We start from the raw sequence: 15,432 nt of genomic DNA, 5'->3' as shown, positions 1-15,432 counted from the left end.
AATTGTGTTTACGGCGGAGGCCCACTCATCCACAAGGACATGTGCTGATTTTCTTGCATCAATGGGAGTGGGCAAAATACATCTCCCCTTTGGAATAGGCAACAATGCCATGGATGGACCTCCTAGTGTCGCCCATCTATCCTCAATGAGGGTCATGCCATACTTCGTCCATTGCCTCTTCATGTTGAGGGTTGCCACAATGGCCTTCTCTCTATCGACTAGAGTAGTGCGAAGGGCCTCGGAAGAGGGTGGCACGTAGCATGGCCCATACTCTCCAATCCTCGTGCACATGGTCTTGAAGTACTTCGACCTAGACATTGCGCATAAGAGGTATTAGTATTTATTAGTATTTACTATTTAGATGAGAATGAGAACCGAGATGATTGATTGTATAAAAATGATAGTAAGTCTTACTGAGCCTTCATGAAGGGGATGTGCTCATGATAGAAAAAGCGGACAACACTTGCATCCACATCCTCCCTCCTTTTTGGATCCCGCGTGGTATGTAGGGTACATCAGTGAGATTTAGGAGTGGAGACCGGAGTAGTATCAAGCATTGAAAATGCTGTTCGAAATGATGTCGCCGCCGTCTCTGTCGTTGCCGCATTACTATCACCACCAACCGATGAAGAAGGTGTAGAAGAGGGAAAAACCAAGTTGTTGGGGTCGATTGCGAGACGCTTAGGGCTTGCCGCTTCTTTCTCTTCTTTGTTGGCTTTGATGGCGGCATCCTTGGCTTCAAATACCTTCAACAATTGCTTGTTGACGGCCCTGTTGTTACCATATACATGTGGTAGTGATGTGTGTGAACACACTAGGACCGTCGGGGCATTTTTTCCCTCTTTAGGAGGTTTTCCCCTGCGTGCATTGTATATACGCCCATCGCTCTAGGGCTATCTATCTTTCCATTGCACACTAAGTAATATACTCAGTTGTGTGCCTTGAGCTTCCTTCGTCTTCTCCAAGCTAAATGTTTTCTTGCAACCCTAATTCCAACAATTGGTATCAGAGCAGGTTGCGTCCTCCCGGGCTTAGTCGCCAGCAGCTCCAACACACGCCTGCTCACTTTTTCCGATCTTTGATTCGGGCTCATTTCGGCCTCCGTTTCCACTTAGTCAAGTCTGCATGAGCAATTTCGTCATTTAGTACAGAATTTCTATTAGTGCTGTTTTTTGCATAACAGGTCCTATACAGTCTATTGCGGGTTGTGCTATATAGCACGTGCTAGTCTCACTCAGTTTCTCCTCATTTTGGACAATTTTTACATCAAGTGCAGACATTTTCCATGGCTGACAACAACACAGATGTATGCTCGTGTGTGTGTGTGGGGTGTTGTGTTTGGGAGCATATGTTAGTACCTAGTTCTACACCCACTATTGGGCACTGACGACGTTAGTGGGGATGTCGTGGTATTTAGTCAATACTATGCATGATGGAGCTGATGGTTATATTGTCTTGTGGGTGACTACCATGGGTCTATACCTTGCACTTTCCTTTATGGGTGAATCTGGGCTTATCCTGGATTCATCTAGGTATATTTTTTAGTCGTTTAGCGGACATGCAAACTTCACATTCACATTGTGAAGTTTTCGTCCGAGTTACGACCAGTTGATATTGTGCTAATTCTTTCTATCTTTTGTGGTGCGTATGTCCTATCAACTACCTCATTTTTTCGCTAATTTTTCCGATTTATTGCTTCTTTTAGTGCTAGGCTTCATTATGGCTGAGTCTGCCCTTGATCTCCGGAGTCATGACAGAAACTCAGTGCGTTGAACTTTGTGTTGATGTATGCTCGTGTGTGTGTGTGTGTGTGTGTGTGTGTGTGGGGTGTTGTGTTTGGGAGCATATGTTAGTACCTAGTTCTACACCCACTATTGGGCATTGACGACGTTAGTGGGGATGTCGTGGTATTTAGTTAATGCTATGCATGATGGAGCTGATGGTTATGTTACTGAAGTAGATCAACATTCCCAATGGAAAATGTACCTACCTCTTGTAGAGTATGTGTACAATAACACTATCAATACTGCTACGGGGAAGGCACCCCTTAAAATCATTGAGGGAAGACCTAAAAGTCCCTTACTACTCAAGGTACATAGGAATATCTTCATTGTCTATGATATAGCCGAGACCTACAAGAATATTTCCAATAGATTAAGAAGGCTATATCCATCTCGCAACAAAGGAAAATATGCTACTGCTAACAAGTACCTAAGGGCCTTAGCTTTCAAGGAAAGTGATTGGGTCCTACGCAAATTTCCCAAGGCGCCCGCTTGAGGAAAATCACGGATTTACCATGGGTCTATACCTTGCACTTTCCTTTATGGGTGAATCTGGGCTTATCCTTGATTCATCTAGGTATATTTTTTAGTCGTATAGCGGACATGCAAACTTCACATTGTGAAGTTTTCGTCCGAGTTACGACCAGTTGATATTGTGCTAATTCTTTCTATCTTTTGTGGTGCGTATGCCCTATCAACTACCTCATTTTTTCGCTAATTTTTCCGATTTACTGCTTCTTTTAGTGCTAGGCTTCGTTATGGTTGAGTCTGCCCTTGATCTCCGGAGTCATGACAGAAACTCAGTACGTTGAACTTTGTGTTGATGTATACTCGTGTGTGTGTGTGTGTGGGGTGTTGTGTTTGGGAGCATATGTTAGTACCTAGTTCTACACCCACTATTGGGCACTGATGACGTTAGTGGGGATGTCGTGGTATTTAGTCAATACTATGCATGATGGAGCTGATGGTTATATTGTCTTGTGGGTGACTACCATGGGTCTATACCTTGCACTTTCCTTTACGGGTGAATCTGTGCTTATCCTGGATTCATCTAGGTATATTTTTTAGTCGTATAGCGGACATGCAAACTTCACATTGTGAAGTTTTCGTCCGAGTTACGACCAGTTGATATTGTTCTAACTCTTTCTATCTTTTGTGGTGCGTATGCCCTATCAACTACCTCATTTTTTCGCTAATTTTTCCGATTTACTGCTTCTTTTAGTGCTAGGCTTCATTATGGCTGAGGCTGTCCTTGATCTCGGGAGTCATGACAGAAACTCAGTACGTTGAACTTTGTGTTGATATATGCTCGTGTGTGTGTGTGTGTGTGTGTGTGGGGTGTGGTGTTTGGAAGCATATGTTAGTACCTAGTTCTACACCCACTATTGGGCACTGACGACGTTAGTGGGGATGTCGTGGTATTTAGTCAATACTATGCATGATGGAGCTGATGGTTATATTGTCTTGTGGGTGACTACCATGGGTCTATACCTTGCACTTTCCTTTATGGGTGAATCTGGGCTTATCCTAGATTCATCTAGGTATATGTGTTCAAGATGTTTGCTGCTAAGCATAGGTTGGATGGGGACAGTTACCCTATGTGGGCTTACATGATGCAACATGTTCTTGTGTCAAAGGGCGTCTAGAATACTGTGTAAGGCATTGATGTACGTCCTGGTTCTGAGGATGTAGGCGATATTGAGGATGTTGCAGGTCTTGCTGCAAGGGTATATAATGCCGATACTCGCGCTCTGCACCTTCACCCGGAAGAGTGCCACAGATTGAGCCCTCTGCACATATTTAAAGGCCCTTGGCCTATGAAAAGCAATTACATGAAACGAATCAAACTCAAAAGCATCTGGTTTTCAAAAGCTCTAGCGCCAAAAAGCTGCCAGCGCAAAACAGGGAATTCCGTACAACTGCCACGTCAGTAGTCCAGTGCAAAATGCGGAAGTCCGTATAGCTGCACGTAAATTGCGGGCGTTCATACAGCTACCACATCATCATCTTTTTCGCAAGAGATCAAGTGCGTGGTCGCTTTTCTTTAAGGGCTTTAGGTCTCTTGGGCCCCATCGGACGGGGTCCCATAAGTTGGTGGGGACTCTTCTTTAAAAATATGCCGCTCGGTAAGACTAAGTTGGTAAACTTCTTCTGTTGCTTCTGCTTCTTCACTTAAGGTTTCGGCCAGGATCTATAGGCTGGCCCCGTTCTTCAGTGGCTTGACACGTCAGCAGTTTGTGACAACCGTGCTTCTCAGGTGGTCTCCGTGGGCAAAGATGCCTACACTCCTTTTTCTTTATAAGGCTGGGCTAAGGGCTTCTGCTGAAGCAGGTGGTTTAGTTGCATATCTCCACCACCAATGCCCTGCCCACCATGCACCTTGTACCTCTGGCTGGGTTGTGAATCAACGTTGGGTGAAATCAACCGAAACAACTCTAGTTTTCATTTTTATTGTTTGGAATATGCCTGCATGAAGTAGGCCAAGTCACGATTGATGTGAAGCTCTAATACCACGAGCTTGAGAGAGAGAGAGAGAGAGAGAGAGAGAGAGAGAGAGAGAGAGAGAGAGAGAGAGATGGAGCGAGTTGATCGAGAGGCAGCGAGAGAATAGATCAACATTATCAAAAAAAACTTTTTTTGTTAAAACTATTGTTTATAGGCTTTATAAGGATCAAGGTCTCTCTAGGCTTCAATCTCTAGAATTGAGAGTGATGGCCCTCCTAACCATGGAGTTTTTGCATATAGGGATTACAAACGGAGATTGATTTACCTATCTAGAGTCATGGAGTTGGATTCTTTCTCTTGTAAATTATTTGAGAGGTATTATATAAGGATCCTATTTAAGCTCTGCTGCTCTTGTATACCCTTGAGAAATACTCTCATGAAGATTTGGAGTTAAGAAAGTCTCATAGTGCTCAACCTCGAGTACTGCTAGGTAAATTTTTGAAGTCCAAATGTCTTAGGTTGAAAAATCCTCTGGTTGGAAAAAAAGATTTGTTGATAACTGTTCTAACCTCCCCTGACTCAGACAAGATTGGATTAAGCTCTATTTTGAGATCTCAAGAAGCTTTGGATGCTCTCCCTCCTTGTGTGAGAAACGTATGGAACCATTCCGTCGTAGCTTTCAATTCTGTGAAAACTTTAGGACAAAAAGCTTTCAACTATAATGACATCGGACGTAATCTTGAAAAGCAAGAAAGGGTAGCAATCCCAGGTATTGATTGCCCTTGTAGTAAAGTTGCCTTTTCTTCTTACGTAAATGGAGCTTTGGGTCATGTAGTTACTGCCAATTGTTTAATTCTTCCTTCCGATTCCTTGAAATACTTTTTCTCTAGAGGTACTAAATATAGGCTCCCCTCCTCGGATGACTTGCCTTCTCAAAGTCTTAAAGAAAGGAATTTCTAGTTTTGTTGTAAAGGTTGAGGAGTCTTTAGGAGTTCAAGGTGTTTTTACGCATAGGAAGTCTGTAGTCCTTAAGAAAGCTTCTTTGAAATTAGTATCTTGCTCTAGGAACATTTCTTCAAGGAGGAATAGCTTATCTTCTTCGGATCGTTATGCTCTCAGGAAATTTCATCTTGATTTTGTAATCTCTTATGCAGATAAATGCTCTAATAACTTTGTTGTTACATGCAAAAAGTTCTATTTAGAATGCTTGTTAGGTGAAGTAAACTCTCAAACGTACAATGATTGTGGTGTTTCGATGCAAGAGGTTATCTTGAAACATCAAGATTTTTGTAAGTCTTTTGGTATCAAGTGCCAACCTAAATTACCTTTTTTGTATACGTTTGGAAGTTCCACAAAAATCCTATAAAATCTAAATTTATAGCCGTTGTTATAACATCTTTTTGATCGAGGTTTCCAAATGGCTGAGTTATTGTTTCAAAGCCATTTTACCTAGCGTAATTGAACTGTGGAAAAATCTACTGAACGAAGCAGACGTACTTTCCTATTCAAGTTGGATTTTAAATGATTCAGTAGGTGTGATTCCGGTGATAAAGTTTTTGAACTCTTGAAGAAGCATTAAGGAGAAATCTTCTCCTTTATATCTTCAAACTTTGACTTCACAATGCTATATATGAAGCTAAATTTGGAGGACCTCAAATTCAGAGTCAAGTCTCTTATTTCAAAAGTTTTCGCATACAATTTGAGAAGGATAGGTATAAGGCATTGCTAGTAGAAAGGTCAGCCTTGAAATTTGACTTTCTTATCTTATGGTTAAAAAGTAAGAATGTAGACGTAGACAAAGGAAGAAAGAGATTCACCATGATTGTAGATGACATTGACATCATATCTTGGTTAGATTTTCTTTTGAATAATTTATAACTAACTGTAATTTATAACTAACTGTCGGTGACTTTCTTTTCAAGCAAACAATTGGTATCCCTATGGGCACCAATTGTGCTGTTTTTCTTGCTAATTTCTATCTTTTTAATTATGAGTTTGATTTACAACTAACTGTCGGTGACTCTCTTTTCAAGCAAACAATTGGTATCCCTATGGGCACCAATTACCAATTGTGTTGTTTTTCTTACTAATTTCTATCTTATTAATTATGAGTTTGATTTTATGGACTGTCTTGTCCTTGTTAACACTTGCCCAATATTTTGCACAAGTTATGCAGTGTAAGTCGCTTTGTAGATTATCTTTTTGTTTGTGACGTTCCATCTTTTCAAGATTTTAGGTTTTTAGACCTTAGGATTTTTCAGACTCCCTTGGGATTGGAGGTAGATATCTATGATGCCTTGAACCGGAATATGCCAATCTAAATATCATCCGCGTGCCTCACATTTATCTTTTAGCTAAGTACCGTGTCATTTGCTCTCAACTATTTAGATTTTCTCGCCTTTGTTCTAGTAAATCTGCTTCTGTTGTTAAGTCGCGCCATCTTATTCTTTACTCATTGGCAAAGGATACTCATTCAAAAGAATCGTGTAAGGTGCAACGGAAGTGAATGTTGAACTTTACTCAAGATGAGTGCTCCGAACTGTGCTCAAGGTTCCTTTTACTTACGGAAGGGAGAGCCTTCCGTTCCTTTAGTGGGAGAGTGCAATGGACACAAACAAAGTGGTGAACACTGTGAATGAAGGTACTGAGACTGAGAGATAGAGAGAGAATAATACGACACCAGAATGTTGTCAAACCCTCATCCGAAGGCCCCACTCTCTATGGCGAGAGCGGTCTACTTATGATTGCACAAATCTCTACAATGCTTGGACTTGCCGACGATGTCAACGACGAAGAGACTGGCTGAACTCTGAAAATGCTAAGGGCTGAAATCTGCAAATCTTTATTTGCTGAATTCTGACTCTATGTCGATGGCGACGATGCGACGACGACGTGCTGAAAACGCAGATGCTGAAATCTGCGTTTTCCGGACTGAATCTGCAAACTTCGTGGGATCTGACCGTGCGGCGAGGATTTGCTGCGGGAAGGTGAGGTCTGCGAGGTTCGAGAGTTCTATTGCGGGTACTGACTGCTGAAAACTGAAAACGCTGATGCTATCTGAGGTCTTGTCACGAAGATCTGCAAAAACACTGGACTGCCAGGCTGATGCAAAAACGCTAGGGCTGAAAATGATCTTGCGGGAAAATCTGCTATCTGCTGTGAGATTTTGCTAACGCTAGGGCTGATTTGCTGTGTTCTGTTGTTGCCGGGGTTGATCTGCTGTGCAAAAACGCTAGCTTCTTAGATGGGATGAAAACGCTAGGTCTGTTGCGGGGGTTGGTCTTGCTGAGAAGTTGCCTGTTGAGCAAGTGCTCCTGCTGCCTCTTCTGCCAGAAAGTGCTAGCGCTAGGTTTCTATATATACAAACTTAGCAAAATTTGCCCTACCTAGCTTCCAACAAAAGTCACTTAAAAATAATAAGTGAAAAATGTCAAAAATAGGGAAACTAGGTCTATGCATTGTAAAAATGTTACTGATGGGTTCTGACTGTAATTCGATGATCATGCTGTGTGCAATCCGAGGATATGTATCTAATCTAAGTGTCTGGACGTGCACGGTCCGCGAACAGACTCACAAAAGTGCCAGATCACTTCCTATTCTAGATTGACTTGACTGAACTGAACCCTTATCATGCTGTAGCTTGTCCATGGACACATAGGGTTGGATGTGTCACGTGACAAATCATGAAAAACGTTCATTCATTTTTGCATCATAGTAAGTTTATATTCAATGTTTCTTCCTTTGGAGTGTTCAAAATAATTAGTAAATTTAATAAAAGTGGGAGCTTAAAAAGCCCACTTATTGTTTGACTTAGTAACACATTATTTGGATGTTTTGATCGCTAACGCTTCTAGTATTTTTGCTCTAGCTTGACAAATGCTAGCCTTTATAATGGCTGAGTATGTCCATCACCTTTAGAGGGTGATAGAAACTCAGCTCGTTGGTTTTATAGAGTATGTTCAAAGCATGAATGACCTCTATACAAACTTGCACCTACTCTTGGGCACTGATCACGTGAGTAGGGATGTCATAGGTGTTGTCCAAGCTATGCAAGATAAAGGTGATAATCTTATTCTTACTATTTGGACAAGCAGTGAAGTTGAGGTCACATACTGTCAAGTTTGGATCTTTGTACTTCTTTGGTTATTTTCAGCCTCTTCTTCGTAGGTTTGTAGTAGTATTCATTTCTAGTGTTTAGCTTACATTAGGTTTTAAGAATTTGTTCTTTTAGAGGTTGTTGTGTGGAGTCTGATTTCTAGGATTAAGTCTTTGAGATGTCTTATCCTTTTTAGTTTAAAGTTGAATACTTGTTTCAAGTTTTAGCCAAGTAAGTTACTTCAACTTATTCTGCGTATGCCTTTTCTAATTTTTTTAATGAGTAAATAACGGTTTGTTTTATCTAGTTTTTTTTATAGCAAATAGAGTGTTTCTTCCCTTCCTTGTGTTCCTTGCTTTTGTAATTTATGACTGTTTTTCCCCCTCTTACAATTTGTGAGTTCAGACTATTTTGAACTTATGAAGGTATATAAGGATCTGATAGCTCGTGCATGCTACATGCAAACTCTACTCTATTTGTGTCCTTAGTTATGCATGGTTCAAGAATGATTTTTTAAAGTGATAACCCAACACATTTGAAGGTGTATAAAATGATTATTGTTTTGTAACCCGGCATTCTATAGCTGTGGTTGAATGTTTTAGCAGCCTCTTGAAAATCTTGTTTTGCTTATCTTTGGACAGATCTCTTGCTATAAGGAGTACAGGAGTTTAAGTTTTGAATTTAGCATTGTCATTATTTTGCTTTATTTCACGTGCATCATTTGAGTGGGGCCCTTGTGGTTCTTGCCAGAAAAAAAGAATGAACGAGCAAGTGTCTATTTTGATCAGAAGTATGAAAGTTTAAAGAGCTTTCAAAAGCCTTTTTTTGCAGCTGCATGTAGAGAACCTGTTGCAGAACTACACAACTGATTGAGTTTCTTCTTTTGCATTTTTGTATGCAGCTACTGGTTTCTCTGCCTTTTTTATAAACATTGCTGTAGAAAACTTCAGTGGATGGAAGTTCTCTGCAACTTTTGCTATTATGGAGCATTCATACTTTGCAGGATTTTTGGTGTACAGCCTCTTTAATGTAGCCCTAGTCTTCTCCTCTGTGTACATCGTGACAAAGTTTGCACCTGCTGCAGCTGGATCTGGTATACCAGAGATAAAAGGATATTTAAATGGTAAGATTTTTTTTTTTGGTTTTTGTTTGGATAGTACTGCTAGCTGTCCTTGCAAATCTACATTGAAAAATGCGAACTTGCATTATAAACAAACACAGAGATGGTTGTTGTTGTCCAGACAGATCAGGAGTTAAAAGTAAACCTATTGGATCTATAACAGCGATTTATTTCAATTTACTCGGCATTCAGCCTGTCATTCAATACTTGCATCAATAATCTATGCAGACATGGTCAAGTTGTTGAAAATTGGGCTCAAAACTAAACAAAAGTTGATGCTCCTTGCTAGTAAGAATTGATTTCCTTATTATAGACCTATAATAAGGAAATCAATACTTGCATCAATAATCTATGTAGACATGGTCAAGTTGCTGAATTGGGCTCAAAACTAAACAAAAGTTGATGATCCTTGCTAGTAAGAATTGATTTCCTTATTATGGCTTTCTTTTCCAGGAATAGACACACCAGGGATTTTATTATTCAGAACTCTTGTTGGAAAGGTAAATAGAGGTATTCATAAAAGTTTTCAAGCTTCAAACTCTTTGCGGTCCTCCTTTTGTGTTCTAATTCGTTGGATGCTACAGATATTTGGCAGCATTGGGTCAGTCGGAGGAGGCTTGGCACTTGGAAAAGAAGGACCTCTTGTGCATACCGGTGCTTGCATTGCATCTTTAGTGGGACAGGTAGGTACTTAAGCATATCTCCTCTTCACACACACGCGCGCGCAGACACATAAAGAAAAAGAAATATTTTATTAATGTCCTCAAAAGGCCGAACTTGGCAAATCAATGTACATATGTGATATATCCTCTTTCATCCCTGAAAAGGAAAAGCTGAACTAAAAATAAAGATTATAGCTCAAACTAACTGACGAACAAAGGGTATACAAGTATGATATGCACTTTAGCTAGCTCCATCTTGTACTACACTGGGGGTGTGGTTTGGTATACATCAAAATGGGGGTGTCAGCAGCTCCTTGAAGAATATGGTTGGGTCTGATTTTAGCTGAGGCGCACGCTCTGCAGTCTCTCGGTGGAACTGGTCTCTGATCTTTGTCATCTCTTGCTGATAGAGACCAGGTGTTTGAAATCTAGGTGCTCTCCATTTCTTGCAGGCTTTGAGGCTTCGCTTTTTGGAGGGTCACTCTGTGCTGTGTGGGTGCTAGAGTTGGGGTGGTTCTCTCAAAGAACGAGGTGATCTGTGTCTAATGCTCCCCACCTGCTATCTTCTGGGCTGCAAAGATCTCTCTGTGTCGCTCAATTGTCAGTATAAACCTCCTTAGTATGCGTTGATATGACGTCCTAAGAGCTGGCGGAGGGAGACTGCTCTCTTAACAGGGTGGAGTATCTCTCTTTGATGGCTATGTAGGCTTTGCAGCCGCATACATAGTGCTCCTCTTCCTACACCTCCCCCCGTTGCTCACTATCCACCTCCTCTTTGCATAGTCTGCATATCCTCGTACCTCCTTGAGCTCGTCAATCGCCACTCTAGAACCATGTGGTAAGAAGCCCTCCATGTATGTGGGTCTCTCTATGAATCCGTCCTCTAGAATGCTCATGGAGCGCTCTGTTTAGTAAAGCATCTCTGAAGAAGGGGATGCTTGGGTGACATCCACGTCTCTTGTGGCAACCAGAGGTCACTCTGTTTGTCGCGCCATGTGAGGTGGATGTGCGGTGAATCTCTCACATTGGAAGGGTGGGAGACGGTTCTTCTTTGGTCTCTATTGTGAGAATCACTGTGTGACCTATGCATGCTTCACCTGCCTAGTCATTAGCCAATTCACAATGTTCTTCATGAAGTTTTACAAAAAGGGCTACAAGGGTGTTTCACCAAAAGAGTCGGTTAAAACAATTAAGGAATTAACTTACTTTCTCTTGAGAGTATCTACGGTCTTGACAGCAATGACCTATGGAATGGTAAGACTCGTTATCTCTTCAGCTTTAACGCTCTTATGTCACTTATAATGTTACTTACAATGAATTGTGTAAAATGTAAATCATCGATGTCAATGATGCTAAATGAAGAAAAATAGTCTATGTAAAATGTTTTTCTGTTATGTTCTAATGTTCCGAATGTCCCAAAAGTATATGCATGCAAAAAGGACGCACATATGCGATAGCTTAATTTCCTAAATACCTATTGTTATGTTCTAATGTTCTGAATGTCCCAAAAGTATATGCATGCAAAAAGGACGCACATATGCGATAGCTTAATTTCCTAAATACCTACTGTGGACTGGTGTTAATACTACAATGCTATGACATACTGGTGGCATTTTATCTTCTAAGTATCGAGTAGATTCGGCATTTATTACAGAATGATGTCCAATGCTACAATGATATGACTACTTGCGGCAGTTTTATCTCCCAAGTATCGAGTAGATTGGTGTCTATTGCAAAATGATGTCTTGTTCTAAAAGTGGATCCTTAGCTAAATATTAATGGACCTAGTTCCTTTCCTCTTGTATATAACATAGTCGAGGGACTATGATTTCAAGGGGGAGGTAATGTCACCAAATTTAATTTTTGGTTCTGCTAAAGCTGATTCTCACGCTAGAATTCGCCATCCTAGAGAGAATAAAATTAGTCAAAGGGCCAAGAATTACTATGTTGGTAGAAAAGTGTATTTATGGCTTACTAATGCGAGAAGGATAATATTACCTTTCAAAGTGCATAGGGATCTCATTCTTGAATCCAATGTGTGCTGAAGTAAGGTAAATATGTACAACTTACGGATGGTTCATACTATACGAAACGTTCGGTACATGGATCTGTACTTACTAATCGTATCGTACGTGGGTATGATACAATTAGTGCGTGTGGTTCGTATCGTATGTGGGTATCTTGAAAAAATTCATAAATGACTCATGGAAGCTACTTTTGGAAGCTTAGAAAATGATCGTAAGGGAAGGTCTTCTAGAGCACAATAACTATTTTGTAATTGTGATCTTGTATGCTGTTAATCATGATCATTGGATGTATCATGTTTTTATGGATTTTCTCATTTTGATGAGACTATGATTTATGTCTCTTGTCATACGAGGTACTTTTCATTGTTCATGATCGATTCTAGTGTTCAATGTTTTATGTAGTTTCAACATGATGGTAGAGAGTTTCTTCCGAGTCCTGACAACCGTGACAAAGACGAGCACCACGTGCCAATAGAAAAGAGCAGACTGAACAGACTTTTAGCACTTCAATAACAACTGAACTGAAAGAGAGAAACGACAAGCGACACGGAGTGGCCAAATTCCACCCCAGAGAGTATTGGCCCCAAACCTTGGCGCCCCTTTTGGTATTTCTTTATATTGCATCATCAAAGTACAAGCCGGTACTCCAGACTCTTCACCTTCTCTAGGAAGCATGCCAGAGAATGAGCCCTAGCCTCATATTTAAAGGCCCTTTGCCTAAAAAGCAGTTTACATGAAAAGCTTTCAAACTCAAAAGCTTCTGGTCCAAAAAGCAATGCAAAAAGTTGCCAGTGTAAATCACGGAAATCTGTATAGCTTGCCACGTCATCAGCCAGCGCAAAACGTGGAAATCTCCTTGCTGCCCTTAGGGTTAGGGTTAGGGTTTTTGCAGTTTTAGGGTTTTTGGCAGCAAAATTAGGGTTTGCAGGTTTTAGGTTTAGGGTTTCCAGAATTAGGGTTTCAACAGTTAGGGTTTTTGGCAGAAATTAGGGTTAGGACTTTTGCTCTTGGATAGCCACGTCATCACTTTGTGACAGTTTAGGCCCCTCGGCCAGATTTGTAAGGTGGCTCCATTCTTTAGGCTTTGACACTGCAATAGTTTTGTTACATACAACCATTGTGTGATAGAAGTTTTTGGAGTTTGTTGTTGTTGTGCGTCATCGTTTAGGGTCAATTGAAGCTCTTTATTTGCTATCCAATTTTAATTGTATAGTGTTTGATGTCTCAAGTGGTCTACGGTTTTGTATAATTGTACAAAGGCCTCAAACTTCATACTTTATGGTAGTCTTGGTTTGGAATTTTAATATTTGTGAAGCTTATGAATCTACCACAATCTCCTAAAGTATTCTAGACTTTAGGATTTAAAAAAAAACATATGAATTTTACATTCCTAATAATTCAAAAGATTCAACACTATGTACAATAACATTACGTACCTTTCCACCTTGTGTTGAAGAGTAAACCAAAGGAGGGGTAAGTCGGCAAAGTGGTGCATCCATGGCCTATTAGTGCCAAACTGTAATGCTACCATCAAAAATGCCTAGGGAATCATTATGGATTCTGAATGATTTCAGGGGATCAAAAAGGCATTAAACCGGGTTCAAGGAGGGAACATGGTCTAGAGAGCCTCCCCAAAAGACGTGGGCTCTTTGCACAAAAGAAGGCCAGATTTTGGTCTACAATTGGTGGTTGATCTGGTGGCTAGTTTCTGGGGTAGATAGATTCCTTTCGGAGCTCTTCTCTTGTACTATGTCCTCCTCTCAAGATTCGATAGCCATGGAGCAAAAAAGTATAAAAACGAAGCAGTTCGCGGCAATTGTTACTCACTTTCAAAAGGGGGGGATGTCACGTGCGCATACGTGACGTGGACAAGGTTTTGCTAAACTACTACCTTCCTTAGTTAGGAAAGCCTAGGGATCTTAAGAGGAGGTGCATGCCCAGACAGATCAATAGTTGCATACCCTCGTTTGCACAAAGCATTCCGAAAATCACTTAGGCATGTGAACAATCACTTAGGCCATTCATTACAAAAAACCCCCTAAAACTAGGAATTATGGGGATTAATAACTGCTTGACCTCCACTTCAGATAGTATATACGTGAGCCTTGTGCTCACTCTATCATCAGATCAGTCATTAGGAATCGCATGAAGCACAAATCATCAGTGCTATCATGTCCGAATTTAGCATTGAGCATCAGCGTCTCCGAATTCAACATCAGCACTTGCGTTTTGTAGTTCATTAGCATTAGCCGTGTAACAGTAATCTAAAGCAAGTACTTGCTCCGACAATAGAACAAGGGGGCCCTTGAGGGTGGTTGGCACGCGATGTGAGGTGCAACGGAATTGTAAGGATTTTAAATTAGAACTAGTACTTGCGCAAACACAAGGTACCTTTACTTCACTTGAGAGAAACTGAACATCAGCAGATCGACCTGAAAAGTGGCTATGATCATCAGATGAGGATCACTCCTGGAGTTATATCCAAGATCGCGTTTAGGACGTCCTTGATGAAAGAGTGAGGTAGAGAGTGACAAAGAGAGACGATACCGGATGTCTGGTCCCAACCACCCTCAAGGGCCTCTTGCTCTGTTGCTAGAGCAAGTATTTACTTCTTATTATTTACACAAACTGTTACGTTGGCTGAATGCTGATGAATGCTTTATGCTGAGGAGATCTGGTATTGAATGCTGGGATGCTGCCTGTATGGAGATACTGAAGGTAAAAATGCAAGGGCAACTGCAAACTTAGGGCTATTACTCATGATGCTGAGAATGCTGATGTGGAGGGCTGATTGCTGATGGAAACGTAAAGGATGCAAAACACTAGAGAATGGGAAACGCTAGAGAGATGCAAAACACTGAAGGGTACTACGTGCTGAGGGCGCTGGCTGCCCATGCGATGGGTACTTCTTTGATTTGATGAAGGGTGAGTCCCAAGGGTGAGTCCCAAGGCTCACGTATGTGCTATCTAGAGTGGAGGTTGAGCAGTACTTAAATTCCTTATTCCACTTTTAATGAGGGTTTTATGTAATAAGTGACATAAGTGACTGCTCACATGCCTAAGTGACTTTATGGATGCTTTATGCAAGAGGGTATGCGCAAGAGGGTATGCACTCTAATGATCTGCTTGATCATGCACGTCCCTCTAGATGCTCACAAAATGCCAAACTAGATCTCTAGGCTTTCCTAACTAAGGATGAATGCTAACCTACACCAATAGCATGTCTATGTGTGTGACATCCCCCCCTGTTAAATGTGATGCACAATCGCTGAACTTCTTCTTTTGGATGCTTTTCTGCACT

At 40.9% G+C, this 15,432-nt stretch overlaps 1 protein-coding gene across 4 annotated transcripts in view; it reads left to right on the top strand.

The window, feature by feature from the left end:
* The window catches only part of CLC-D (chloride channel D), a 168,277-nt gene that overhangs the window by 12,501 nt on the left and 140,344 nt on the right, over positions 1-15,432 (top strand). For all 4 annotated transcript variants that reach the window (XM_086522960.1, XM_086522962.1, XM_086522959.1 and 1 more), the window contains 3 exons: positions 9,224-9,445; positions 9,896-9,942; positions 10,027-10,125. In XM_086522960.1, coding sequence (XP_086379086.1) covers positions 9,224-9,445; positions 9,896-9,942; positions 10,027-10,125 — 368 coding nt within the window. The remainder of the gene's footprint in view (positions 1-9,223; positions 9,446-9,895; positions 9,943-10,026; positions 10,126-15,432) is intronic.

Source organism: Adiantum capillus-veneris, chromosome 11 (genome assembly GCF_014529385.1).
Source record: "Adiantum capillus-veneris isolate H3 chromosome 11, ASM1452938v2, whole genome shotgun sequence".
In the NCBI taxonomy this organism is placed as follows: domain Eukaryota; kingdom Viridiplantae; phylum Streptophyta; class Polypodiopsida; order Polypodiales; family Pteridaceae; genus Adiantum; species Adiantum capillus-veneris.
Note: the sequence above shows the minus strand (reverse complement) of the source record. Positions and strands in the feature narration are given on the sequence as shown.